At 39.2% G+C, this 27,787-nt stretch overlaps 1 protein-coding gene across 2 annotated transcripts in view; it reads left to right on the plus strand.

Moving 5' to 3' along the window:
• Positions 1-3,444: 3,444 nt before the first annotated feature.
• Positions 3,445-27,787, plus strand: part of BST1 (bone marrow stromal cell antigen 1) — a 28,906-nt gene continuing 4,563 nt past the window's right edge. The window contains exons 1-10 of one of the 2 annotated variants that reach the window (XM_031941604.1): positions 3,445-4,245; positions 4,808-4,892; positions 7,030-7,179; positions 8,828-8,988; positions 10,828-10,954; positions 15,088-15,223; positions 15,831-15,913; positions 18,495-18,571; positions 22,377-22,469; positions 24,849-24,935. In XM_031941604.1, the coding sequence (XP_031797464.1) occupies positions 7,057-7,179; positions 8,828-8,988; positions 10,828-10,954; positions 15,088-15,223; positions 15,831-15,913; positions 18,495-18,571; positions 22,377-22,469; positions 24,849-24,935 (887 nt within the window). In that variant the 5' untranslated portion in view covers positions 3,445-4,245; positions 4,808-4,892; positions 7,030-7,056. Of the gene's footprint in view, positions 4,246-4,807; positions 4,893-6,861; positions 7,180-8,827; positions 8,989-10,827; positions 10,955-15,087; positions 15,224-15,830; positions 15,914-18,494; positions 18,572-22,376; positions 22,470-24,848; positions 24,936-27,787 lie in introns of those variants that run through there. The other variant, XM_031941605.1, reaches the window with a different exon arrangement.

The following is a 27,787-nucleotide window of genomic DNA, read 5'->3' on the forward strand; positions in this document are numbered from 1 at the left end:
TTTTCCTAATTCCATTCACTTTTCTCTGCACCAGTCTTCCCAGTTCTCTCCGAAACGAACTCTTTCTTCATTTTTTATGGTCAAACAATATTCTATTTCATTCATATACCAAAATTTATTTAGCCACCCCTCCCCCAATTGACAGCTACTCCTTTAGTTCTCTGCATCATAAAGAGAAATTACCCCATGGGTTGCTTGACTTCTCTAAAGGAATTTCATATTTAAAAATCCTATATCCCATGTCAAAATCTGCCATTGAATTTAGTTCAACAATGAGCCACCAGTTTATTTCTTTGCCTCCCTTCCTTTCTCTTCCCCTAAAACAGCACTGGTTACTCCACTGCATAAGTTCTCCAATAAGATGTTCTATGGAACATGGTCTAATTCTTTGATAGCATCCCAACTTCAAAGAATGAGTGAGGCATTGGTGGGAAGATGTGGCCACAGATACATGATTCTTCGCTATTCTTTTGTGAATGTAGCATTCTTAAATACCATCTAGTAAATAAAAGAAGAGTACTTCTTTATATCCATTGACAAAAACCTCAAAGCTCTTGAAATGTTAAAATATTTTATTGTAAAAGTTTTACCTATATTAGATTCCTTGTGGTCTAGGGAAAGGGATGAGGGAGGGAGAAAAATTTGGAACACAAGGTTTTGTAAGAATGAATGTTGCCAACTATCTTTGCATATACTTTGAAAATAAAAAGCTATTATTAAAAATAAATTATGGTTAAAAAATGTGTCTCAGCCTTAATAATAATAGCGAGCATTATAGAGTGCTTTAAGGTCTATTTATAAGTATTATCTAATATCATAGTCACAATATCCCTGGGAGATAGGTGCTATTATCCCCATTTTACAGATGAGGAAACAGGCAAATAGAAAATAGAGGCAAGATTGAAATCAGAGCTTCCCAATTTCATGTCCAGTACTTTATCCACTGTGCTACCTAAGCGCTGGTTGAAGGAGGGGAAAAAGATGAGGATAGGACAGCTAGATGATACAGTAGATGGTCATTTTCCAAAGTTCAAATGTGGCCTCAGACACTTACTAGCTGAGTGACAGTTTGCCTCAGTTTCCTCATCTGTAAAATGAGGTGGAGAAGGGATGGCAAGCCACTTAAGTATCTCTGGCAAGAAAATCCCAAATTGGGTCACAGAGTCACTGCTGAAACACAATTGAAACAATTGAACAACAACAACAACTGAGATGGAGAGCTGGCTTTAGAGTCAGCCTGGGTTCAGGTCCTGTCTCTCACAGGTTGTAGCTTTATGACCACAGGCAAATCCCTTAATGTGGCCTTTTCCTACCTTTCTAGTCTTTCATTTTAATATCCCCTCCCCACCCCCATATGCTATCATCCATAGCCCATCTTCTATCTCAGTCCTACTGGACTGCTCTTGTTTCTGCCTCTGTTTGTATATAATGCTTTCTGCTTGCGGGTGAAAGGAATTGAAGATAGGCACTTGTGAACTTTAAAAGGTCGGAGCTCGAGGCATAGGAAGTCAGAAAGCAGGGAGCATTTCAGGATGGGCTGGCAGTCAGATGGTGAGGAACAAGGTGACCTGTGTGGTCCATTTCAGCGGTAGCAAAGATGTAGGCTCATCAGTCCATCCATCAGTCATGTCCTTTTGGAAGTAAACCTCTTGAGGAACAATGAATTATCTGAGGGCATCCTTCCCAGGGAATACAGGGCATGAGAGGAGACTGTGCCCCATGTGGTGGCAAGAGAATGTTTGTATGTCTATTTTTGTGTATCTTTGAAGAAAATATCTCTTGGTATAACCTAATTGATGTTAACTGATTCAGTGAAACTGAGATAATTGATAATCAATCACTAGTGGCTAACAGAATGGGTAAGAAACACACCAGATTCGAACTAATGTTAGAAAAGATTTCCTTGATTCTTCATGGATCCTCCTTAGAAAGCTGAATAGAAGAATACTTGTCTGGATTTGGGAGAGTATCCCACAATATTTCTTATATGTGCCTACTTACTTACATGCTTTATTCCCCTTCAAAAATTAAGTTTCCCAAGGGCAGAGAATGATTTCGCTTTTCTTTGGATCTCCATCTCTCAGTACAGTATAGTGACAACTTTCTAAATTCTTAGCTGTGGTTGACTGATTTAACTTCTCAGGGCCATAGGAAAACTCTCTAAGGGTATGTATGAGCTGTTTATTTGGGGGTGGGAGGTAATTCATTATCTTCTGTGAATTTATTATTATTTTTTTCAATTGACAAGCATTTAGTTTCCCTCTCTCTTCCATTTTTCCCTTTGGAAAAGACAGAAAAAAATCTGTCAGAAATATACTTAGTCAAGTAAAATAAATCCCCAAATTGGCAATGTCCAAAACTGTATTCTTCAATCTGTATTTTCTCTCCTAAGTACATATTACTATTAGTTCTATGGACCCAAATCTTTTAAAGTACTCTGTTAAAGAGTAAAAGTTGTTGAGCAGTTGTATTGTGAAGGAATATGAAACCACATAGCAGGAACAGAAACAACTTCAAAAATAACAGCAAATACTTCCCACAGTGGCTCACTTTAAAAATACCAAATAAACCACATTTCATTTTTAAACAATCATTCTTTTCCTTTGGCTACTTTTCCCTTTCTAATCATACCTATATTGCTACTAAGTCTTCTACCTTCAAATCAAAGGAATTATTATGTAATTCCATGCAGCAAAGTACAAGAGGTATTCCACATTGTTTGGATTCAAAGGCAGAGTTCCTTTACTTGATAAATCTGTCTTGGAATGGCATATTTCCCAATAGCTGACAGACTCTAATTCACTTTAGTGATGAAATTTAACAGCCAATTACTTCATCCTTGTACAGAGTCCTCCAGTTTGAAAATGAAATCTGTTGGTTCAAGTCCCCCCAGTTACATTAAAACAGAGAATTGACCATTTCTCCAATAAATTGAATCTGATTTATTCCTAGACATTCTGAACAATATTAGTGTTTAGTTCAGTAGCATTTCTTACTAGTTCTCTTATTCTGATTCTCTCACAATTTTAAAATCAGAGATGATATATTTAGTGTTGAAAGTGACCTCTAAGCTCAGCTAGTACAATTTTCATTTATGGATGTGGAAACTGATGTCCACAGAAGTCAAGTGTTTTATTCAAGGTCATCCTGAATGATGCTAATATGCTAATATGATGTATACTTTAAAAATAATTTAAGTGAATTAAAATTAAATCTGTGGATTTAAGAAAGAATTTCACTAAGTTATTTTGAGATGACTGGAGATGCTCTGGGATTTTGGAAAGACAATATTAGGAATCATTGAAGTATTAAGTCAATCTGGAAAATCCAAAATTTTCTTTGAAAAACATTTTGTCTGAATAATATTTTATTTTTTATAATAGTAGTTCATTTTTCTAAATACATGCAAAAAGATTTCCTCCATTTTTCCATTGTAGTTTCTTTGTATAGCTTTAAATTTCTAGGTTAATTATAATCCAACATATTCCCCTTCTTCCCCTTGACGCAGATTGGAGCATGCCTTGTCAGTGGTGCATGACCCACTGAGCATGAGCAATATGTCCTGTCTGCTCCTGGTACATCACGTATATTTTCACAACACTGAAAATACCCAATTTGATCAAGAGAGGATGAAATGAATATTTGTAAAGCTCTAGTATAGCACTGGGCACAAAGTAGCTGAATAATAGAACTTCTTTTTCTAATCCCATGCTTCTTTCCCCAGAAAAAGGTGAGTGCTTTGGAATGATGAAACAATCCTCCTGTTGGTTTTTAGCTGGAAAAGGAGCCCACTCAGTGAACCTTTAAAAAAAAAAGGAGCTGCTCCCATGGTCTCCATTCTTTTTCTGCATATAAATAATATAAGCACCCTTAGAAACTTTCTTTTGAGGAATAAAAAATGGGCTGCCTTCCCACTAGGTGAGTTGAATTGAGTCTAGACCTAAGAATTCCTGGCTGCCTGTTTTTATTTTTTGCTTTGTTTTTCTTTCCAGCAATGATGTTGAGATGGACCAATCTTGGAGAAATTTGCTAAATCTTAAAATCTCGTGTCCCCCCTTGGCAATTAACTGAGAACAAAGGGAATCTCTGCATTGGATAAAGTGACCAAAGAACTCTGGGTTTATCAGAAGAGAAGAGTCTGGAGGGAATTATTTAGATTGTGCAAAATATCTGGAAACCTCATCACATCTTAAAGTTTTAAGCAACAACCTCCCAGAAGAATGGAAGTTACTGTATCCTGTCAAGGTATGCATGTGTATGATGAGTATTTCTTTAGTGTAAAGGAAATAAATAGCTGTTTGATAACTGATTCATATTGTACATTGAATATCTTTCTAATTTTTTTTTGTAAGGAAATTAGTCATGAGCCAAACCTAAGTTATAAGTAATTTTCCTTGGGAGGTCAAGGGAAAAGGGAGAGGAGCAAAGGTATGTTAAGCCAAAGAAAGTGAGAAAAAGGAGTATAACCCTTCTCTGAGGCAGTCAGGCTCTCCAAGGGTTGGACCCAGTCGTCATATTCATGGGGCCAGGCCAGAAAAGTTCTTTTGTTGGATAAGAGGAGTTAGTATCCTCCTCCTTGGTCCCAGTAGTGACTCAAATTGTTAGATTTGCAAAATGGCTCTCTTACTGATCTGGTAGCTGACTGGCAGAAAAATTATGGCTCAATAACCTAAGCAAAGTGCTAATTCCCAGGAAAAAGTCAAGCTGTCCGACTTTTCAGAAAAGCAAACTTTGACTTGATATCCAGTTTTTTTTTCCAGATTTAGGAGATCTGAATTCCAATCCTGACTCTGGTAATCTATTATAGGATCATACATCTGAAGTTAGAAGAGACCTAAGAGGTCACCTGAGGCAAATCCTTCCTTTTAAATTCCGAAACTGAAGCCCAGGAGGTAAGTGACTTGTTTAAGTCAAGTAGATGATAAGCTTCAGAGGCAGGATCTGACAGCAGTGCTTCAGAGCACTAGAAATAAGATTTTTCCCAGTGTGCTGCTCTCTGATGCCAGGCAAGTGACTTGGGGGGAAGGAAAGGAGGCTTGCCCACTTTATTATATCTATAAGGTGAGGAGAAAAGGCTAAATGATCTCTAAGATTTCTTCCAATCTTGACTTGAATATGATTGTGTAGCAGAATGTGCAGTTGAGTGACACAGTGGATGGAGCACTGGACTAGGAATCAGTGTCATTTTTCTGAGTTCAAATGCAGGCTCGGACACTTTCTAGCTGTGTGACTCTGGGCAAGTCCCTTAACTATTTTTACCTCCGTTTCCTCATTTGTAAAGTGAGTTAAAGAAGGAAATGACAAAATCAAAAACGAAAACAAATCACCAAATCATGAAGAGTTGGATATTATAAAAAAACAAAACAAAAACCCAATATAACTGAATAATGCAAAAATATAGCATAATGATTGCCTACAAAGAGAAAAAGTAATATTGATCTACTATATGGAGTTACACTGAGTAATGAAAGTTTTTTAAAATCTGTGAAATATTTTGCTAATATAAATGTCAAATGATAACAAAGTAAAGAACAAAGTTGGAAACATAAAGGAAAACGTTTCGCATACAACTATCATCTCCTTGAATGAGCCTGCTGTTTCGACTCTGCACACTGGAAAATAATGTTCTAGGTTTTTGTTTTTGTTTCTTTTCTTTTCTTTTGTATTCATTAATTTTTATTCATTCCTGGATTAAGCCTGTTTATTTCATTTTCTGGTGTCTGGAGGAGTAAAGTTTCCCTCCCCCCCCAATTAGGAACCACATTGTGTTTCTTTTCTTAAAGGGGAAGAGGGGACCAGGACTGTGTTTTGATCAATATGGAGCCACTGCTTCCACCAAAGCAGAATGGCAACTCTTTGGTAACTTGTGAATAGTTGTGTGATGCTCTGAGAAGTTAATTGATTTTCCCAGGGTTCCTTAGCTGATACTAGGTACTGTACTAGTGTACAAGACACAGAGCTTTTTGACTCCAAGATTAGCCCCCTCCCTAACACTACACACAGCCAAGGTGTGTGTGTGCATTCCCTTAGGTGCTTTATGATACAAAGCCTCCTAAAGAAGTATCCCTGCCCTTAAAGACCTTACAATTTAGTTATGAATAAAAGGAAAATGCATAAAAAGTCAAATACAATTACAACATCTGAAAGAACATTTCAAGGCAACAACACTATCACACACTTAAATGCCTAACGAAAAATAATGGACAAAAATTGGAAAGGAGCACTTCAAGCCTTCTAAAAAGGTGGAAATATAAATTTGAGCTTGTGCAAAGCTTAGTCAAAACTCCCTTATCAAACCTGATTCTTGAACATTCTTCTAGGATGTGTCAATGGAGTTTCCCCCTTTAGCAGAAGGACAGATAAACAAAGTTCTGAGCAGAGACACAGAGGCTGCTACCAGAAGATGATAAACCAGTTTGGTGGGTGGGGAGTCATGTCCAGCCCCACCTCCTCATCTCAGAGACCTTGTGATGTGATAATGATCAAGAAACTACTGGGCTTCTAATTCAATGGCTCTTCCAGTATATTCTTCTGTTCTTATTTATTCATTTATTTATTTTTGGCTGAGGCAATTAAGGTTGTGACTTTCCCAGGGTCACACAGCCAGGAAGACTTAAGTGACTGAATCCAGATTTGAACTCGAGTCCTCCTGACTTAAGGGCTGGTGCACTATCCACTGCTCTACCTAGCTGCCCCCTATTCTTCTGTTCAAAGAAGGAACTTGAGTCCAGCCGAGATGGATGGCCCGCCGGACAGAAGTCATCCATGCTTTCTGGCCCAAAGGCCATTGGGGCCATCACTGCTTTTATTTAAGCACTTTTAGGTCTGCAAAGCATTCTCATTTGCTCCAGCCACACTGTTAAGTAGGTGTTATTCTTATCTCCATTTATATTAGACTGATAGGTATTCTTTAGGGTCAGGAGGTATCTGAGTCAGCATTCAAACACAAGCATGTGATTGCAAACTCAGTGCCCTACCCACTGGACTGCCTTTGTGGCTTAGCAGTCCCCTTCTCTCATTCCTGCGCAGGAATGGGAGAGCAGAAATCTCAGAATTATGCAAGCCTCCCACCAGGTAGGGATCAAGGTTGCTGGAGAATTGGAAGGCTCCAAGAGATCCCATGGTCATGGAGGCAAATGCAGGTCCCTGATGGTGACGTCTCCATTCAGGTGGTTTCAGGTAAGGGATGTGGATGTTTTCCAGGGTAATGAAGGGGAGGAGGGAGGAGCTCCTGGGGTGACAAAAGGAAAGGGATTCTTCCTCTCTGCTCCCCCAGCGTGCACTACTGCTGTGGCTGTAACTGCAGTACAAGGACTGCAGGTGGAAGGAACACTGAGAGCACGACAGGAACTCCTGCCACTGTCCTTCCTAGTGAAGAATGACTTAGTTGAGATTTTTCCTCTTTCTAGACCCTGGGAGAAGGGTCTATATTCTATTCTATATTCTAAAGCTGTGCAGAGGGGATGTGACTGTAATGCCCGAGAAACTGAGCAGGATAGAGATTGGAGAACAATTTAATAATTTATTTAAAAGGGAGAGATTTACTGGGATTAATGGATCCATGGTTTGGTCCCAGGGCTGAATGAGACTATGGGCTCCAAAAATCCAGCAGCGAATGTCAGATACCAGATTCTTTTATAGGGTGACAAGAACAATGACATAATGGGGGAGGCACCTGGATGACATAATGGAAGGCACTGGAGAAGCTCCTGATACTCTAATGCTGTCTAAAAATGGATAAAGACAGTCTAAGATATAAGGCCTTTATCCTAACATTAAGAGGGAATGGTTACAATCTGAGGCAGAGTAAATGAACAGGACAATTAGGGAAACTGGGTAAGGACATTAAAAGGAAATTGTGGCACAACAAGATAAGGGCTTAAATTTGCGTGGGTAAAGACAAAGGAGTGGACCGAGATCTGGGAGAGACAGTGACAGCTTTTGGATAGACTGAGGAGCTACTGAATGGATAGGTGGGATCAAGAATAAAAGAAGACGGAAAATGGTGATACTCTCAACGGCAATGGGAAGTTCAGAAGAGAGGTGGAGCTTGACAAAAGAGGTAATGAGTTGTGTTTCAGGCTTGTCTAGCTTAAGATACCTACGAGAAGTATCATTTAAAATGTTCGGTTGGCAACTGATGCCGAGCCACTGCATCTCGGGAGAGAGAAACAATGATCTTCTCAACAAGTTTTTGAGGCAACCAGCTGAGTTGTTATTATTGCCATTTTGGAAATAAGGAAATCCAAGCTGGAAGGCGTGAAGCCCAGAATCCTGACCTTTCTGATTCCTACTTCTGCCTCCTCTTGCCACTGCATTGTAAATGCTAGATTAAAATGTTTTAAAAGTAATAAAAGTCTTTACACACTTCCTGTGCTTAACATGAGGATTGGGGCCTAGGAAGTGCTTAATAAATGCCTCTTTTTCTTTCTTTCAAAGAGAAGAAATTTCTGCTTAATGAAAATGAAAGAGAATATCAAAGGAAGCAGGAAGGAAAGGAAGGGTTTGCAAGTCGAACTTCTGCTGACTGTAGCAAGTGCCTTGTTTTGTTGGCCAGGTTCAAAAGTTCCAATGGGGAGAGGACAGGCTGAAGGAGAGAAGGGAGGAGGAAGAGAGAGGGAAGGGAGAGGAACCAGGAAAAGGAATCAAAAGTTTTATGAGCCCAGATCTGGGAAGTTATTTGTTCCTTGAGCCAGCTAACTAAGCTGTTTACACCAGGTCGTTTGTCAGTAGCAGGGAATATTCTGCCCCCTTTCCTGCCCACTGCAGGGAGGCGAGTCCCTCAGCAGGAAATCCTTCCATGAAGCCCTCTAACTTAAACCTGCAGGTATGGATGCTGCTCTGGGCCCTGGTGCTGAGGGGAGCGGCCGCTGGCTCTGCCGGGGCAGCAGAGTATCATTGGAGCGGGGAAGGCACTAACCGCCACCTGGAGTCTCTGTTCCTGGGCAGGTGTTACGAGTATATCTTCCTGGTGAACCCGGACCTCAGGTAAGTCAGAGGGAGCGGCTCCTTCCGAGAGAAGTGGTGTTTTCTGACATCTGGGAGGTGAGATGGCTTCGCTGTCAGTCCTCCTGATCCCTGAAGCCAGCTGGCCCTGGAAGTGAACCTCCCTCAAAGGTGTGACAAGGAAGTGAATGGGATTTGAGGGAGAGAGGGTGGGCAGGGTCACCTCCAGGGCCAGCTGGCTTCATTCCCAGGCACTCTTTTCTCCTGGTGTCCCATGCAATCTTAGGCTTCTCTTCTGTTTTCATGGATTCAATTATTATCTCTATGCAGTCGATTCCTATATCTTCTCTATTCCTAGCCTTGGTCCTTTTCCTTAGCTCCATGTCTCTTGCCTCTTGCCTCTTGGAAATCTCAAACTAGAGGCATATGGGTACATATAGGTACTAATATATATCATCTTTATTGCATATAGTGCATACCTATAGTATATAGGTAAATATAGGTACTATAACATATACTATATATGTTTTGTATAGTATATGGATACAATAGACAACTAGGTGCATCTAGGTACAATAGGCTTCTCCAAAATAGAATTCATTATCTTTCCCCCAAAACTTTGCCCTCTTCCAACATTTTCCTATTACTATTGAGGGCATCAAAAGTGATTTTTTAAATTGCATGGGCACGTGTACATATGTTGTATTTAATTTATACTTTAACATGTTTAACATGTATTGGCCAACCTGCCATCTGGGAGAAGGGGTGGGGGGAAGGAGGGGAAAAATTGGAACCAAAGGTTTGGCAATTGTCAGTGCTGACAAATTACCCATGCATATATCTGGTAAATAAAAAGCTATAATAATTTTTCAAAAGTGAACTTTTGGGAGAACATCCCTGATTCCATTTAGTCCTGCTTTTGTTATTGTATTCCTTAGTTCTTTCTGGATGATACCTCTTTGACTGAATGTGTCCTTCTGTCCCTCCTTTCCTCTAATCACTTTTTGATTACCAAAGAAAACACTTAGGATTTTAGGCAATTCACAGAACTCAACTTCCTTCTCTTTATCTTGTCCAATAAAGTTTAATGTAGGGGCTTAACAAATGCTAATTAACTGATTAAGAGGAAGCTACTTTTTATTTTTGATCTGGTAAAAATGACTATGTGAAAGGACACATTCTTCCCTTCTCTTCCCTTTCCTTAGTGTATTATTAAGTACACTGGTTTTGAGCCCAACCAGACCTTGGCCAACATTGCTTTGAAAGAAGCTTCTCTCCTGTTGTGCCCTCAAGATGAAAAATCTCCGTCCTTATCTCTCAGCCTTTTTGTTTTCCTGCCTTTCTTTAAAACTCAGCTCCAAAATTTTACCTTTCTCTCTGAACCGACCCTCTATTTGTTCTAACAAGTAGCTTATCTAACTATTTATTTTCATAGCTGTCCCCGCCATTATTTTTTTCCCTCACAACAATCCTGTAAGATGGATGCTGTTATCATCTCCATTTTATAGTTTAAAAACTGTGCCCAGGGGCATAGATCTAACTAGGAAGGGTCTGAGGCCGGATGTGAACTTGAGACTTCCTGACTCCAGAAGTGCTCTCCCTACTACACCACCCAGCCATCCAGTCCCTTCCTTCCCCCTCCCCAGACATTCGATATGTTGTAAATACGGTGTATTTCCTTTTCTGTGTATAGATCTCTTCCTGATAACAGAACCTAAGTTTCAATCAAATTTAAGCTCCTTGATTGGGGGGATTTTTAAAAAATCTTTGTTAACAATACAATGTATTAAGCACATGGTAGGTGCTTTATTAGTATTGGATCAAAGTCGTGGATCTTTGCAAATAAGGAACCAATACCATTGTTTGTTTTTTCCTTTACAGGGACAAAAACTGCTCAGCAATATGGGAAGCCTTTAAATCTGTGCTCCGCAAGAGTCCCTGCTCTGTACTGCCTTCAGACTACGACCTTTTTATGAACCTGTCAAGACACTCCATTCCCAGAGACAAGGTACTCTCTTAATTATGTGGGCAGTTCCTCTGATTACCCTCCCTCTCTACAGACACAGTATGTGCTGAAGGAGAAGAGCTTGATGTTCATCCCTTGTGGGCCAGCAGCACTAGTCCATCAGACTTGGGTTCATGTTTATGGAGGGTATTTTCTGGTAAGGGTCCTCTCTGGAGCTTGGGGTTCACCACAGTGTGAAACTGAGACCCTTAAAGGTCTGGTGCTCCCTGAAGTCAGGAGGACCTGAGTTCAAATCTGGCCTCAGACACTTAACACTTAACTGTGTGACCTTGGGCAAGTCACTTAACCCCAGTTGCCTCGGCTCAGTCAGCTCAGATTGATCTATTCAGCTATTCCTGTCCCACCAGAGACCTAAGCAAACAACCTGATAAACATCCACAAAAACATTTCACTGGAACAGAAAAAAGAAATGGGAAAATGGGGCAAATGTTCTCTGCATGCATCCCCCAAAGGATCCCATTGCTTCCTTCCTGTATTTTCCCCAGCACCGTCTTGACGGGAAGCTTCCTTTTCTCAGTATTTCTGTCTTTTTGCTCTTATGAAATATTTCCTGTGACCAGCTGTCACCTCTTGGGAAATAAAGCTGTGCTTGCCACAGGGTACAGTGGGAAAAGGAAGCTCGCCGTGATCCGATGTTTCTCCCCCCTGAAGGAGAACCCAGTGATGACCAAATATGGCAGCCTCTGGGGGCTCACTCCCCTAATTCCCTGGCACTGCCAGGCTGCTTCCACTCTCAGGGTTCTAGGCTGCTCCAGATACTCCCACTGTAGTGCTTCCCCTTGTCAGGAAGCTGGCAGATGCAGTTCTCAGCAGACATTTTCTCCGACGGCTTGGCAGGCGCCAAAGCTCCTCCTTTTGTGCCATTGGGTTATTCAGGGGCTTCCGTGGCTTTTCCAAGATGTAGGATGCTCCCCCTGCCTCTCCCTCCCTTCGGACAGCGAACCTCATTACGGTGTAAACAAGGCGCTGCCCGCCATGCCGAGCCAGCGTTTTCATGGAAGGTTATTGCCGCAGTGTGAGTGAGTGAGTCAGATTCTCAGTGACTCCGGGAGGAATGTGCCCGCACAACCCGTCAGGATGGAAAGTGCCGCCCCCTCCTAAGGAGTGGGATGTCCACACCCAGATTCCTGGTGCTGGGGGAATCTGGCCTCCTCTCCCACAGCAGTGTCGTCACTCGGAGAAAAGAGCAAACTCTTCAGGCCCAAAGAACTCTGATTTCTAAAAGAAGTCTGAACATTCCATGCTGATAGTGATATTCTTGCAACATTAGCTCGTGTGGAACAAGGCTGTCGTAAATGTTCTATAATATGGTACTGTGTGAGGCAACGCAGTGCAGTGGACACAACACCGGAGAGACCTGGGTTCCCAGCTCAGTTCCACCACTACTCCTGGTGGGAGGCACTCAACCTTTCCAAGACTTTTTCTTCATCTGTTAAATGGTTGTATTAATGCCTTCACTATCCACAGGCCAGAAAAACTGAAAGCCTTTGTTTTGACAGGCCGTCTCTGTCCTTCTCCTCTTGGAATCCTTATTTTGGGCTCAATGCTCCCAGGTGATCCTGAGGGTCTTTTTGCCTATGATGTCACACAGCAGACACACCTAGGAGAGACTTCACACTTCCCTGTAAAAGCTTTTGGCCCTTATTAATTTTGCTGTTGCTACAGTGATATGTGGCGATCCCAGCATTTAAGCACATCTACAGTGTGAACCTGCTCTAAATTATAAAGTGAAACCCTGGTTTCCCCCCCTATCCACCCAGAAGGAGTGACCAGAACTTGTAAGCACTTCAGTGTTTCCCATCCAAACGGCAGCCTTTGGCCCAATTGGCCACTCTCTGTCCTGTTGACGTTGCAGTGAGCTCAGTGGATTTGTGGATTCCTGGTCCCCAGGGTATCTCCTTGATTGCATTAAGCCACCAAGGTATTTCTTAAGGGGACTCACATCTTCCATTGGTGAGTTAAAGTGGACCTTGACAAAGGCCTCCTGCTTTTAGCATCTCGGGTCAGTCTGTCTCTTTGTTAAGACCTGAGTGAAGACGAAAACAATTCCAAGGAGCTGGGACACTGCCTTACAGGTGGTGGTGAGTCCAAGCTGTGGCCAGGGGTCCCCTTGAGGATTCTGGGCTCCCAAGAAGCTCTCTTCTCTCTCTCGATTCTTCTCTTCCTCTCTAAAAATCACATAGTTGAAGATTTAAATCTACTTCTAAGGAGACTCTTGGCCAAAGGATTGGACTCAGAAACTCCCAGTCTCTTGGGAACTTTTGAATCTGGAATTACCAAGAGCACAAGGAGGGGAAGAGCCCTCTCTAGTCTCTTGTGCCCAGGAAAGGCCAGAGGAAGGCAAAAGATGGTCAGAAATTAGGTTTAAGAACCTCAGGCCACTTAGACAAGTACATGCTGTTTGTGTCATACGTTGCTCTTTCCCGTCACCATATTTGGCTGTGGGTGTTGAGGGAAGAGAAAGGGAAAAGGAGGGAAGAAATGAGAAGAGGGAAGTCCAAGTTAAAGTGTGCAAAAAAAGAGAGACTTTTCTAGGCATGGATTAGACAGGAGCTGCTCCAGTTCCATGATCCAGATCCATGCCCTGAGTCTGGGGATAGATATACCACTGACTAGCGTACATGAGGGTAGCTGCCATCATGAGGAATCCTCAGAGGGGTTTCCTCTAACCTGACTAAGAAAGAGAGCCTGTAAACCAAGGCCCACGATGTGTAATCTCATCAAATTAATTGGAGAAATGATGAAAACTGTTTTAATTATTTTCAATTAAGAGCATTTCCTTTCTACTTCCCAGCCCCACCTCTCGATGGAAAAGAAAAAAGATAAGCCTTGTAGCAAACAAATTTCCACTGTCTGGTTGTGTCCAAACATGTAGGTCTTATTCTTCATATCAAATACATCGTTTCTGTCAGGAGAAGGGTTGGATTCTTCCTCTGTTTCAGAAATAGCTATTACATTGATCAAAGATTTTAAGTCTTCCAAAGTTGGAATGCATACACTTGAACTGAGAGCTTTCTGATCAGCCCCGTTACATGAGAAAAGGACTTTATGAATCTTAAAAGTGCTGTATGATCGTAGGGGTTGCTATGTCCTGGGACCTCCGAGTTCCTCCAAACTGTGAGCTGAATTTGGGTGTGTCCCCTAGACTCTTCCCTAACCACACCCCGAGATGCCAGTGATTAATGCTTCAGTTCCATTTAATTAATAAAGATGAACCAAAACTGAGGGACATTTTCTCTTCTCCCCCAACACCTGGGAGACACAGTTCTATATGGAATGGGACACCCCAAGTTCGTGCCCAGTTGCCATGTTGGATCAGCTGCTGTCTAAATTAGAAGTGGGTTTCATCTCAAAGGCTGGGTCACAATTCAGGACCTGGAAGCTTTACTGGCTGCCCACGAGACCTAAGACGCAGGAAAGAACTAACATCAATGGATTTAGTCCGTATTTATAGACTACATTTTGGCATTGCATGGGGAGGGCCCTCTCCTATTATATTCTCTCCTCTAACCAGAAAGCGAGCAGGTAAGAGGCGGACCAAAAAAGGACTGCCTTTGGATGGTTAATGCCTCTTGAATGAAAACCATTTCTACCCCCATCGCCAATCAATAAATCTCCTTTTAAACTTGTAGTTGGCAAACCAGACCCAGTGACAGAATGTCTCCCCATGCTCCCAAATTCCCTTGGAGAATGCATAAGCTGAGCACTCTGAACAGGTTCATATGGACCAGACTTATTGTCTGGTACCTGTCACATGAATATGAACCCTTGTAATTCTGAAAATTTAAGTTTATATGAATTTTATATGGTTCCTGTTACATGAATATGAACCCTTATAATTCTGAAAATTTAAATTTATATGAATTTTATATAATTGATTGAATATTTCATTATTTTTTGTAAAATCTCTTATGATTAAGAAATAAAATCCATATTCTTTTCCAATGGGGAAAGAGTGTTTAAGATAAGTCAGGAGCAACTGTTTGTCACAAAGCAAGTTAACAATGAAAGTAAGATAGATTGTAGCTCTTTGCGTCCCTACATAAAACTGAAATGATTTATATGTTTAAAAGAACTAGTTAGTGAGTTTTTTAAATATATATTTCTCTCTCCAGTCACTGTTCTGGGAAAATAACTACTACCTTGTTTCTGCTTATGCTGATAACACCCAACGGCTGATGACTCTAAGCGATACGCTGTATGGCGGAGTAGCAGATTTGCTCATGTGGTGTCGAGAAGAAAATGGCACAGGTAAGGTGATTTTGTCCTCCGAAGGGGGGCCGCCATTGAGAAGCCAATCATAAGTTTGTTCTGGGAGGCCTGATTTCAAGGTTAGGAAAGTCAAAGTTCACATCTGGTCTCAGATATTTACTGACTATGTGACCTTGTGCGAGTCACTTAACCTGAATTTCCTCAGTTTCCTCAACTATAAAATGGAGATAATAAAAGCCCTTACTTCCCAGAATTCCACATGAGATAATAATTCTACAGTATTTAGCATGTAATAAGTGCTATAGAAATATTAGCTATTATTATCATTCATAAGATTCAGTTTTAAAATCCAAAACTGTGACCATGAGAAATCTGTGGAGATCAGAGGATCTTGTTGCAACTATCACTAGAAGCCTGTGACCTTGTGCTGTTTAAAGTCACGTCATCTATAAATGGCAATAACACACCTACTGAAAATGATCTTTTTGGGTCATTTCTATTGTTCTATGAAGCCATTCCCACCCGAGCGCCATTCCTCTGCCCATTTCCCTAATATCCAGTATATTCCCCTCCACCAGGCTCTTTGCTTTAACTTCTTTCCCTTGTGATAGAACAAATTAATAAATCACTTTGGATTTTCCCCTAGACTTTGATTACCAGTCCTGCCCCACAGAAAAAGACTGTGAGAATAATGCTGTGGACTCCTTCTGGAAGCGACTCTCCTCCCAGGTAATTCTGGGTGAAACACCTAATGTTCTTATATCATAACGGAGTAAACTGAGGCAAACCGGAGAGCTAGCTTGCCAGAGCTTATCCGAGGGGGCATTAAAACACATCTTTCTGATTCCAGGCCCAATCCTTACCTGCTGTCCCACCAAACTGCCCGTTTAATTGTTTGGATCAGCTACTTAATTAACCAAAGCATTGGGAATTTCTTGGGGCCTAGGGTACTGGGAAAAATTACTGAGACAGGGAGGGTACCGTGAATGGAGAAAGTGTGGCAAGCTCTGCCGGTAAGGGGGCCAGCCTGGAGGACCTCTGAACTGGAAGAAGCCATTAGCAGGGACCTTCCTGGGCGGCCAGAGCAAGCCAGGAGAATGGGCCGAGAGGGAATCTTCTCCGATAATTACAATTTACGTTTATGATCTTAGTGGTCATTGTAAGGTGGACAGTGGGGAGCCAAGAAGCTGGAGCTCTTTATACAAGAATACACCACACACACACACACAGACGCAAACACAGGCTCTTGCTTCTTGTTTGCAGAGGCTCACTCATGCTCTTCAGGGGGGTTAACACTGAAGAAATGAGGGCCCAGCAGCTCCTGAGGGCTTTCTTGGAGCGGCCTCTGGGTCAGGATTTGATCAAACATGGCCAAGTGACATAATTCAGAGATGGGAGACAAAGCCAAAACACTGGTTGGAAGACGTTGCCCTGGAGCAGAAGCATCAGGAAATGAGTCGTTAGGTAAAGACAAAAACATCCCAGAGTTGCCAGTCTAGGAGGGGATTCCTCCTTTAACATCCCCCGTTCCCCAGCCCAGAGAGCTTGCTTGGGTCTCTCCCAACTCTGCCAAAAGCCAGAATTAAGAATTAAGGAGCACCAAGGCTGGGATCAGTGTTTCTTGCCAAGATCAGGAACGAGGGCAAGCTAGAGTATTTGCCAGCAAGGTAGGCAGTTGCTGCAGAGTGTTTTGACGGGCCCTGCACTACAGTTTGGAAGCTGTGTATTAATTACCTGGGCCTTGTGCAGCAGGATTAAAGGGGGTTCTCCAGTGGAGTCCCTGTGTCCTTGCCACTCCCACCCCTGAGCCAAACCTCTATGGCGCTGCCAGGAAATGCCAGAGAAGGGCTCTTAGAGTCATGAACATCAGTCCTCTGGAAACTCCCCAAGGAGCCGGAGCTTGCTTCGGGGCCCTTTGGTTCTTCTCCCTTTGCTTCCTTTGGCTCGGTGCTTCTGGCTCCCCATCCCCGACCCCGACCCCGGTCTGCAGTCTCCTCGCAGCTTTTGTCTAATTCCCCTGACTATGTGATCAGCAGCTTTAGCCCCATTCAGAACCCTAGGGTGCTCTCTGCTTGGTGACAGCCGGGGTCCACGGATAAGTGAATTCCTGATGATACAATGGAAAGGAACTGGAAGCTCACTTTGACTCCCACCTTTCCTTCCTAGCTTTGTGACCTTGGATACGTGATTTAATTGTTGTGTCTCAGCTTTTTTATCTATAAAATTAGAGAGATTTTTGTTCCTATGCATCAACAAGCACTTATTCCTACTTTACAGAGTGTTCAATTCCATTCAACTATGACTTATTAAATGTAAACTATTTGCCTGGAACCGGGTTAAACCCTGAAGATATAAAGGCGCAGAGAACTTAGTCCTTGCCGTCAATGAGCTTACGTTCTACTGGAAAAAATGTGGCTATGAGGAAAACGCTTCGCAAACACGTCCTATCATGGGGCAGTCCAGCTGCTGCACTCCTGTGTAAGGGCAGCCCTAACCTGCTGCCTGCTAAGTGTAAGGGCTAATTTCAGTAACTGTTAGAATAGATAATTCCTATATGTTCTGTGATTAATTAATGACTTGCATCTACAGCTGTGTGTGATGGTTCATTAAAAATAACTGAAGAAATAACCCAAGCCAAAACACGTCTAGAGAATGGGTTATTAGACTCCCCAGTTGGTCCAAAGACCCTGAACACAGTGAGACAGATTTTTATACATTAGAAAAAATTAATCAAAGAAAGTGAATTAATTGTAAGAAAACAATTAACTAGAATACAAGCCAGGATCCCAAACTAGGTAAAAGATTTCTAATTGGAGGAAAGATTAAATGGATTTTCCAGATTGGGAATGGGGAAAAATAAGTTTGGGATAAGTTGGGAGGGAGTTTCAGGATCTTTCTTGACTCAGAATTAAGAGATGCTGATTAATTGTATCCCCCTATATTTATGAAACTATGAAATTATCCATTATTCTATGGATGATTTGCAGAAAAACAACAAGATCGAGAAGAATAAAGGGGCAGCACAAGATGAAGTCAGTGTTCTTGAAATAGAATAGTTCTCCACATCAAACTAACTCCTTATTTTGTAACTGGCCTTCACTTGATCTTATTTTCTGTCAATAAACATTTATTAAGTACCAGAGACCATGGTAAATGTTTGGGATACAAAAAGAAACAAAAAGTAGTCTATTTGCAAGGAGTTTATAATCTCTTCCTCTCGGAAATGTATTGACTCCAAAAAATTCTGATTTCTCTTAAGTGTTATATTTAGCAGTTCTTAATTATTTGATTAAAAACTTTTCTTTCATAGTTTGCATATGATAGCTCCGGGGTGATACATGTTATGTTGAATGGTTCAGAGCCAACTGGAGCATATCCAGTAAAGGGGTAAGTGGAAAAAAAAATTTAACATTACATTTTAGACCAATATCCAAAAGTTGATAGAAAAGAAAAAAATGTTGAATTGTGAACTGTTACCTGTACATTAATCTAAATGTTTGCCGGGCAAATGAAACTCTTGCAAATCCCTATAGCATAAGACCAGTGAAATATCTCAGAGAGCAGGGGACAATCCCTGTTCGAGACTGACTAAGAGTTGGGAAACAGGGGTCGGTAACTAATTGGCTAATACTCCACTTTAGCAGTGGCGTTTTCATGGTGGAAAGTTTTAGGGAGTTTGGGTTTTGTGTGTATGGGCTGAGTGGGCAGGGTGGGGGAGCTCCTGGATTTAGAATAAAAAACTACACTCTGTGTTTCCTGCTGTCTTGCTGCATTGGCTCAGGGAGAGGTGGAGGTGATCCTAGGCTTTCTGTACCTGGGCCGGTGAAGGGCAAGCTCTGGCAGGTCTAGTGGAGAAAAGTCAGTTTTTGGAAGTATTGAAGTTGAGAAGCCCAGGTGGTAGATTTGGCAACAAATTAGAGCACTGGGACTTGCCCAATGTGTAGTATTCAAAGTATGATATGCAGGTTATGGGAGTATCCACTCACAAAAGTCCTTCTCTAGTCCCTCAGTGTGGGGCTGCAGTGGCCCTCCTTGGAGACTATACCAAGGGCTTGGGGAAGCTGGCAGGCTGCAACAAGTTGTAGAGACTTTGAGGACTGTCCTGGCAGCCAGCCTTGCTGAGCATGGCAAGGTAATCCCCAACTAGGTCAGCCCCTTGATGATGAATGGCCGTGGCAACCCATACAACAAAGCAAAATACAAAATGGCTGAGGTGCTCCTGTGAATGTGGGGGAGGGTGCTAAAAGTCTCCCCATTTGGAGATCATCTGTAAACATAGATTCCATGAAATTCTGATGAAAATTTTATAGGCACAAATGTAAAATCATAATTGAGATTTCAAAAATCAGTAAAATCAGCAGAATTTAGAGATGCTATTACTTATGTGACTCATAGAATGGTATAAAATAAAAGAAAAATGAACTTCAAATGACTTTAATAAGAATACCATGCTCAGCACAAGGGAGATGATTGATTTAACTTTATGCTGCATTGGTTAGACTTGAAAGTCTAATTAATTTTTGAGTGTTTATTTTTAAGGGGTATTAATAACTGGAGCAAGTCCCAAGGAGAAATGCCAAAAACATTTTAGGGGCTATAAAACAATAAGAATTAATTGTAGAAACTGGAAGACTGAATAAGAAAATTTAGTATGTATAGGAGTATAATCTTAAAATAATCAGAAAGATTTATTTGGAAAAGGGATTTGAAATATTAAAACAAAATAGTCAAGGCAACAAGCATTTATTAAATTCTTACTATATTCTAGATATTCTGCTAATACATTTTTTATTTGTACATTCTGAATTTATACATTTTTATTTATATATTCTGAATAGTACCCAGAGTTAGAATCATATAAAATCGGTAAGTGAAGGTTATCAAGGACACAGATGTTGTCTAAGTTTAAAGTAGGATTTTCTAAAAATTAGAGCTGTAAAAAATGGGATGGATTGACATTTTAGATAGTGAGCACTCTATCCCTGGCATTAGCTAACATTTTTAAAATTATAGTAAGACTTCACTTAAAAATGTAAATACTTTTCTTAGCTCATTGTAGAAGTAATCAATGTATCTGGCAGGGGGTTAGACTAGATAATCTCTCAGTTCCCCTCTGTTATGAGAATTTTTGTTTTCCTTTTATTAATTTCCTTTTATTAATTTTGTTAATTTCCTTTTATTAATTTTTCTGGTCTCAGGACCATTTTCCCTGAAACTTTTGGCTAACTACAAACCTGTCTTCTGTTGATATTAGCCTTATCTGATCAAAATGTAACTTACCTCAGCTTAAAAAGTCCAAGATCTACCATTTCATCTAGGATCATTTCTATTTGTTCTGATCTATATCTTGCCACTGGACGCAGAAGGCTCTGGAGGAGAAAGTGAGGTGGTAACCTTGCCCAGCCCTCCTTCAAATCCCATCACTCCCCTGATGTCATGGTCCTCTTTGAAAATGAATGGCAAACATGAATTAAGAAAACAAATGAGAGGATGAAGGGAATATGCCATCTTTAAAACCTCCCAAAAATGTTTTATTTGTGGAAGAATTTCCCTGACACTAAAGTTTTTTAAAATTATTTTTTAAATTTAAAACTAAATGCAAAATAAGAAAGAACAAAAGAGAAAAAAAGAGACAGAAAGGGAATATTAAAAAAAAAATCAAAACAAAACATTATCATGTGCCCAGAAGAACATCAGGGAGTATTCAAAATATGTAACAATCAATTTCAATTTCAAGGAAGCAAAAATAATAATAGAAGATATTATATTCATAACTGCCCATCTTTTCTTTGCTTCCTTGTAGGTTATTCTTTTGTTCTCTGCTGTGTAGTTTTTACTTTATTCTTTTTTTCCCCTTTCATCTCCCCCAAGTAGGCTATGGTTAAGCATGGGTATATTTATACATAATACATATATATACATAATACACACACATATAAATTCACACCACATACCCACATACACACATATATATATATATATATATATATATATGTAGATATGCACCTAAAACAATATTATGGCTGAGATATAATGTAGATTTTTCTCTTGATTGAATATTTAAGTTTGACTTTCCCCAAGATCAATGATTACTGGCCCTACTTTTTTAATGAACTCTATTTCTGATCCAGCATGAGTATATATTTCTAATGTCCCATCACTGCCAATTCTATTTTCATTCTACTCCTTAACTTGCTTTGCTATTACTTAGCTGCCTTCTCCTCCCCCCCCCCCCAACCCATGGATAGCTCCCTTATCTTCTTCCTCCACCTTTTCTCTCTCTCTTTATCCCATTCCCGTTCTTCTACAGATTTTATCTGCCTCCCTTCTCTGCCTCATCTTATCCCATTCTTTTAGCCCATGATGACTTCTTTAAAATATCTTCTTGTAGTTTTGTAAGCATACGATTTGGCAAGCTCATTGTTTAATCTGCAGTCTTAGTTTATCTATAGAGCTAGTCTGTTTCCAAAGGGGATGTATATGACTTTGCTTAACTGAGTTTGCTCAATGTTTTGACACAGAAGGAAACATGAGTTTATGAAATTAAAAAACAAAACCAAACCACAACATAAACTTTTATAGCCTAAAAGAATGTATGAGATTGCAATGTCTAAAAAATTAGTTCTCTCTCTTTCTCTCTCTGATATAATTTTCTCCATAAAAGCTTGTCAGAAAAGCCTAATTTCTCTTTAGAGATTATTTTTCTATTCTTCTGAACTTGTGATTAAATATAATAAAACCTAGATTTTTACTTAGTTAATATCTGTGTTGTGGTAAGTATATTTCAGCAATACTTAACCTACCACGTGAAGTCAAAAAGAAAACATTTCTTTCATAAACACTTTTTAAAATGATATTTATAATTCAAATTATAGCTGTTTTGCAGTTTAAATATGGAAACAATCAACATTCCTTTATTTTAAAAATATGTTTAAAATAATATTGTTCAGCATTGTTAAGAGATTTTTAAAGGTTCCATTAAAACTATGTTCAAAGTAACTGGATTTAAATAATAAGCTGTTCAGGCTTTTGCTAAGACTATGCTAATTATTTTCTAATCAAGAGAACATGGAATAGAATGCTTTTTTTTTTTTTAAAGCAAAGTATATTAATTTAAGAACTGGGGGAAAAATAGTATGTACATGAATTGATAGAAAAAGATGCTTTGAGAATTTAAGATTTTCTTTCTTAGTTTTTTTGCAGATTATGAAATCCCCAACTTCCAAAAAGATAAAGTCACACGATTTGAGATCTGGGTTATGCATGACATTGGAGGACCATATTTGTAAGTTAAGACTTTATTCAAAGAGAGTAATTATTTAAAAACTAAGTGTACCTAGCCAGTAAAGAAACTATTTAAAAATCATCAGAAAAAATTCATTCCATCTCTAAGTTGGCAGGACACCCAGGTTTTTAGTCAAATATTGGACAAATAAAGACAAGGACCTTGCCTCTCTGGGAAGGCAGAGGTATAAAGATAGTGTGATATAATTAAAGGAGCTCTGAAATTGGAATCTAAGAAGCTGGATTTGAAGTTGGCTCTTTCACTTACTATCAATGTGATGTTGGGCAAGTTTTTCCTTTATGTCATTTTCTTTCCTAACTAAAAGACAGATATAATTTTTAGAATTCTCTCTGCAATGCACTTTGACGAGAGAGAAAAAGAATCTGTTATCCCACATGAATTCATTCAGATTTAAAGGATAATGATTTTAGAACTAGGAGTAACCTTAGAATTCTGATGCATTTCTTTTATTCTATGGAAAAGAAAATCGAGATCCATCGAGTTATCCAAAATGATACAGAACCAGGATTACAACCTTGATTTTGCTCCTAATAGATCCAATCCTTTTCTTACTCCAGGATGGAATGCTGTGATGTCTCACCTCTTGTTATCTTTTATACTACATGGGGAGATAATCCATTTCCCTACAAGGAGCTCATTTGCCTATTCAGCACATTTATTGTGTTCAGATGGAAAAAACAATCATATCTGTTTAACTCACTTTCAGGCAGCTATCAGCAAAAATGAATTTATTGTTGCTTTGACAATTAATAACACCTGTCACAACAAAATATACAAAACCAGATTAGATAATCTTAATGGAGTGACTCATTTAATACAGAGTTGGCTAAAAATCAGTGACAAAGGTATCATAGTATGGAAGAAAGAGTACAGGATTTATATAAGAAAGGGAAAAGGACCCACATGTACAAAAATATTTGTAGCAGTTCTTTTTTGTAGTGGCAAGAATTGGAAAATGAGTAGATGCCCAACAATTGGGGAATGACTGAATATAGTATATAGTAGTATATGAAAATAATGGAATATTATTGTTCTATAATAAATGATGATTTATTAGGCTGATTTTAGAAAGGCCTGGAAAGATTTATAGAACTGTACAGATGACACAGTAACAGTGTGATGATCAACTATGACAGACTTGGTTCTTCTTGGTGGTTCAGTGATCCAGTGACCCAAAGCAATCCCAATAGATGGAAAACGTCATCTGCACACAGAGAGAAAACTATGGAGACTGAATGTAAATCAACACATGCTATATTTACTTTTTTCTTTTTCTTCTGTTTTTTTTCCCTCATGTTTTCCCCTTTTGTTTTGATTTTTCTCTCCCAACATGATTTATGAGGAAATATATATTTAAAAAAACAAATGTACATGTATAACCCCCCAAAATGTTTTCATATGTAACTGGGGAAAGTAATTGTTTTTGAAAGGAAAAAAAGTACTGAAAATCAGAAGTCCTTCAATGAGTTTATATGGAGGAGGAGAAGTGCAAGCAAATTTGTAACATTGTTCCCCAGTCAAGAATCTGTTTGCTTTTACTTTTTTTTTTTAATAGTATTTCATTTTTATCCAAATACACGTCAAGATAGTGTTCAACATTCATTTTTGTAAGATTTTGTTTTCCTAATGTTTTTCCCTCCCTCCCTAACCTTCCCCCTCCCCAAGACAGTAAGCAATCTGGTATAAGAAGAACCCTCTTCCAAGAAGCCCTTTCCAAATGCATGACTCTGCTAAGTGCTGGGCGATAAATATTTCTCAATTTTCAGTGCTCACAATCTTAGTGGGTATTGAGAAGATTCTCTTTATTATCATATCAATGACTGCCTCAGTCTGATCTCCTTCCAAAATTACCTACCATGAGAGAAAGAACCCTTCCCTAAAGATGACACCAGAACCCCCCAGGATCTGCTATAAGTTTGGGTGGTTTTGGTTGCCTCCAATAATGCACAGGTCTTTCTTATAGACAATTATGTCCAATGGCCACCTTGAGTTACAAATCTATAAGAAACATGTAGCTTTTAATAGGAGCATGTTTGTCATATATATATGACATATATATATATCAAATTTGTCATATGTATATAAAAGTATTTTAATATAATTACTTTCTTTTATAGTCCTTTTTTTTTTTTTATTATATATCTATTTAAAAACATTATTCTGAGAAGGGTCTTTAGATTTTCCTGTACTACCAAAGAGGGCCCAAGGTAAAAACTGATTTAGCCAGTGTCCTATCAGCCAGAGTGGGGAAACTATTGATCACTATAGTTATGCTAATGAATTATTCCAAGATAGTTGTATAATCAAGTTCGTTCAATAGTTGAGAAGGTACTTAATAATCGAAATTTTATTTTATAGAGAATCCTGTGGAGAAGGCAGTATGAAAATACTGGAAAACAGGCTGAAAAACATGGAGTACAAATATGAATGCATTAATAATTACAGGTAAGTGGATTCTGATTAGTGAATATTTACAGGGATATTCACATCCTATCCAAAGTTATATTAGCTAATTGATAAGGTAATATTGCTAATCACCAAAGTAATGTTCCTTGATGGCTTGTTACTGGGTGGGGAAGACAATATTCCATAGTCCAAGAACTTTTGCTGTTGAAGGGGATATTTCTGTCGTCTCTCCTCCCTCTCTTCTACTCCATTTACTTACTCCCCCCTTCCTGTCAACATTATCTATGGTTCCTAGTGCAAGTTATCTACTAACTACTGGCATTATATTATTAATAAGGGAGGGAGTAGGAATAAGAGAACACCAAGATAATGGAGTTGAATGAGTAACTTGGAGGCAGGAAAACCTGAATTTGAATCTTCTCTCACATACTTATTAGCTGTATGAACTCAAACAAGTCACTTCTTGATTTCCTTATGTGTAAAATGGTAATGGTAAAATAGCACTCACAGACTTGTTTATGATTATGTTCTTGCCATGAAGCCTTCCCTGAGTAGTCTGACCCAGACATTTTCCCTTTGCTAAACCATTTCCCTTAGTACTCTACAGTTTTACATTTAATCATTTTATGTTTTAGATTTATGTATATTCTGAGTATTTTATGTATATTACCCTTAATTAGGTAAGGAGGCCCTTGATAATCAAGAGTATTTCACAACACTTTCTTTGTATCTCCATAACACAGAGAGTAGTATATAGCATCTCTCTATAACAAAATGGGATAATGGCATTTAGATATGGAAGGGACCTTGATGATCTTTAGTCATTCTCAGTCCTGTCTGACTCTTTGTGAAATCTTGGGATTGTGTTGGCAAAGATCTTGGAGTAGTTTCTTTCTCTAGTTCATTTTATGGATGAGGAAACTGAGACAAACAGGATGGAGTGACTTGGCCAGGGACACACAGCTAGAGTTTGGGCCTGGATTTGAACTCAGTATTCCTGATTCCAAGTCTGGCTCTGTACTCACTGCACCACTTAGCTGCCCTAAAAAGAGACCTTAAAGATCATCTAATTCATTATCTTTGTGTCCATGAACTTAAAAATTTTTTTTTTGATAGTTGTATTTCAGGGTGAAAAAAGGATGCCCATTATCACCACTATTATTCACTATTATACTAGAAATGTTGGAGTACTCAATGAGGAAATCTCACTCTTTGCAGATGATAGGATGATATACTTGGAAAATCAATCAAAAATCAGCTTCAGTAAAGTTGCAGGATACAAAATAAATGCACACAAAACGTCAGCACTTTTATATGTCAGTAACAAAGCCCAGCAGCAAGGGATAAAGAAATTCCATTTAAAATAACTGTAGACAAAATAAAATATCTGGGTGTCTACTTGCCAAGACAAACCCAGGAACTATATGAGCACAATTACTTTATTTTATTTTATTTAGTTTTATTAAAGCTTTTTATTTACAAAACATATGCATGGGTAATTTTTCAATATTGACCCTTGCAAAGCCTTCTGTTCCAAATTATCCCTTTCTTTTCCTCACCTCCCTCCCCTAGATGGCAGGTAATCCAATACATGTTAAATATGGTAAAATATATGTTAAATCCAACATATGTATACATATTTATACAGTTATCTTGTTTCACAAGAAAAATTGGATCAAGAAGGAAAAAAAAAACCTGAGAAAGAAAACAAAATGCCAGCAAATAACAAGAGAGAGAGTGAGAATGCTATGTTGTGAACCACACTCAGTTCCCACAGTCCTCTTTCTGGGTGTAAATGGCTCTCTTCATCACTGAACAATTGGAACTGGTTTGAATCATCTCATTGTTAAAGAGAGCCACGTATGAACACAATTACAAAACACTTTCCACATCAAGTCAGATCTAAAGAATTGGGAAAAAAACAAAAATGGCTTTGTTGTCTGCCATATCAAATAACAAAAATTGTTTTATAAAGCTAGGAAAAATTATAACGAAATTCATCGGGAAAAAGAAAAGGTCAAGAATATCAGGGGAATTAATGGGGGGAAAAAAAGCAAAGAAAGGTGGTATAATAGTACCAGATGTAAAATTCTATTATAAAAGCAACAGTCATCAAAACCATCAGGTACTGGCTAAGAAATAGAGTGGTGGATCAGTGGAGTAGGTTAGATACACAAGACACAATAATCAGTGACTAAAGTAATCTATTGTTTGATAAACTCAAAGACTCTACCTTCTGGGAAAAAAACTCACTACTCATTGAAATACTCATTGTATTTCAACATAATCTTTGTAATCCTATGTATTGTGTTGTAAATTTATTTTTTTCCCTCTGCTTACAATTTTATTTACGTAGGAATTTTTATTGTATTGTGAATTTAAAACTATTATTCTGAGAAGGGTTCATAGATTTCACCAGTCTGCCATGATCAAAAACAAATTTAACATCCTTTGATCTCGTCCAATTCTATCATTTGACAGAGAAAAAGATCAAGGCACAGAAAGAAGTTACTTGGTCAAAGTCACATGAGTCATCTAAGCCTGGGATTCGAATTCTAGGGCAGTTTTATCAGTCTACTAATCAGGGGGTAACTGATAAAGTGCTGGTTTTGACATTATAATCCTGTTGTGTAACCTTAAGTAAGTCACTTAATTTAAGGTTCCGGTTTCCGGTTCTGTAAAATGGGAATAGTAACCCCTCCCTCAAAAAGAGCCTCCTTGTAAGGATCAAACAGATAACGAACATATGGATTGTAGGCAGGGACCAGACTCTGGTGTCTATCCCACCACCCTTTCCACATCTTTCTTCAGGGTGATAAACCAAAGAGACCTTTGTTCCTGCTAAGGGTGTGATGATCCACTTCCCTATGGCTTCCCTTCCCTTCCCTTCT

The sequence above is a fragment of the Sarcophilus harrisii genome, chromosome 6 (genome assembly GCF_902635505.1).
Source record: "Sarcophilus harrisii chromosome 6, mSarHar1.11, whole genome shotgun sequence".
NCBI lineage: Eukaryota > Metazoa > Chordata > Mammalia > Dasyuromorphia > Dasyuridae > Sarcophilus > Sarcophilus harrisii.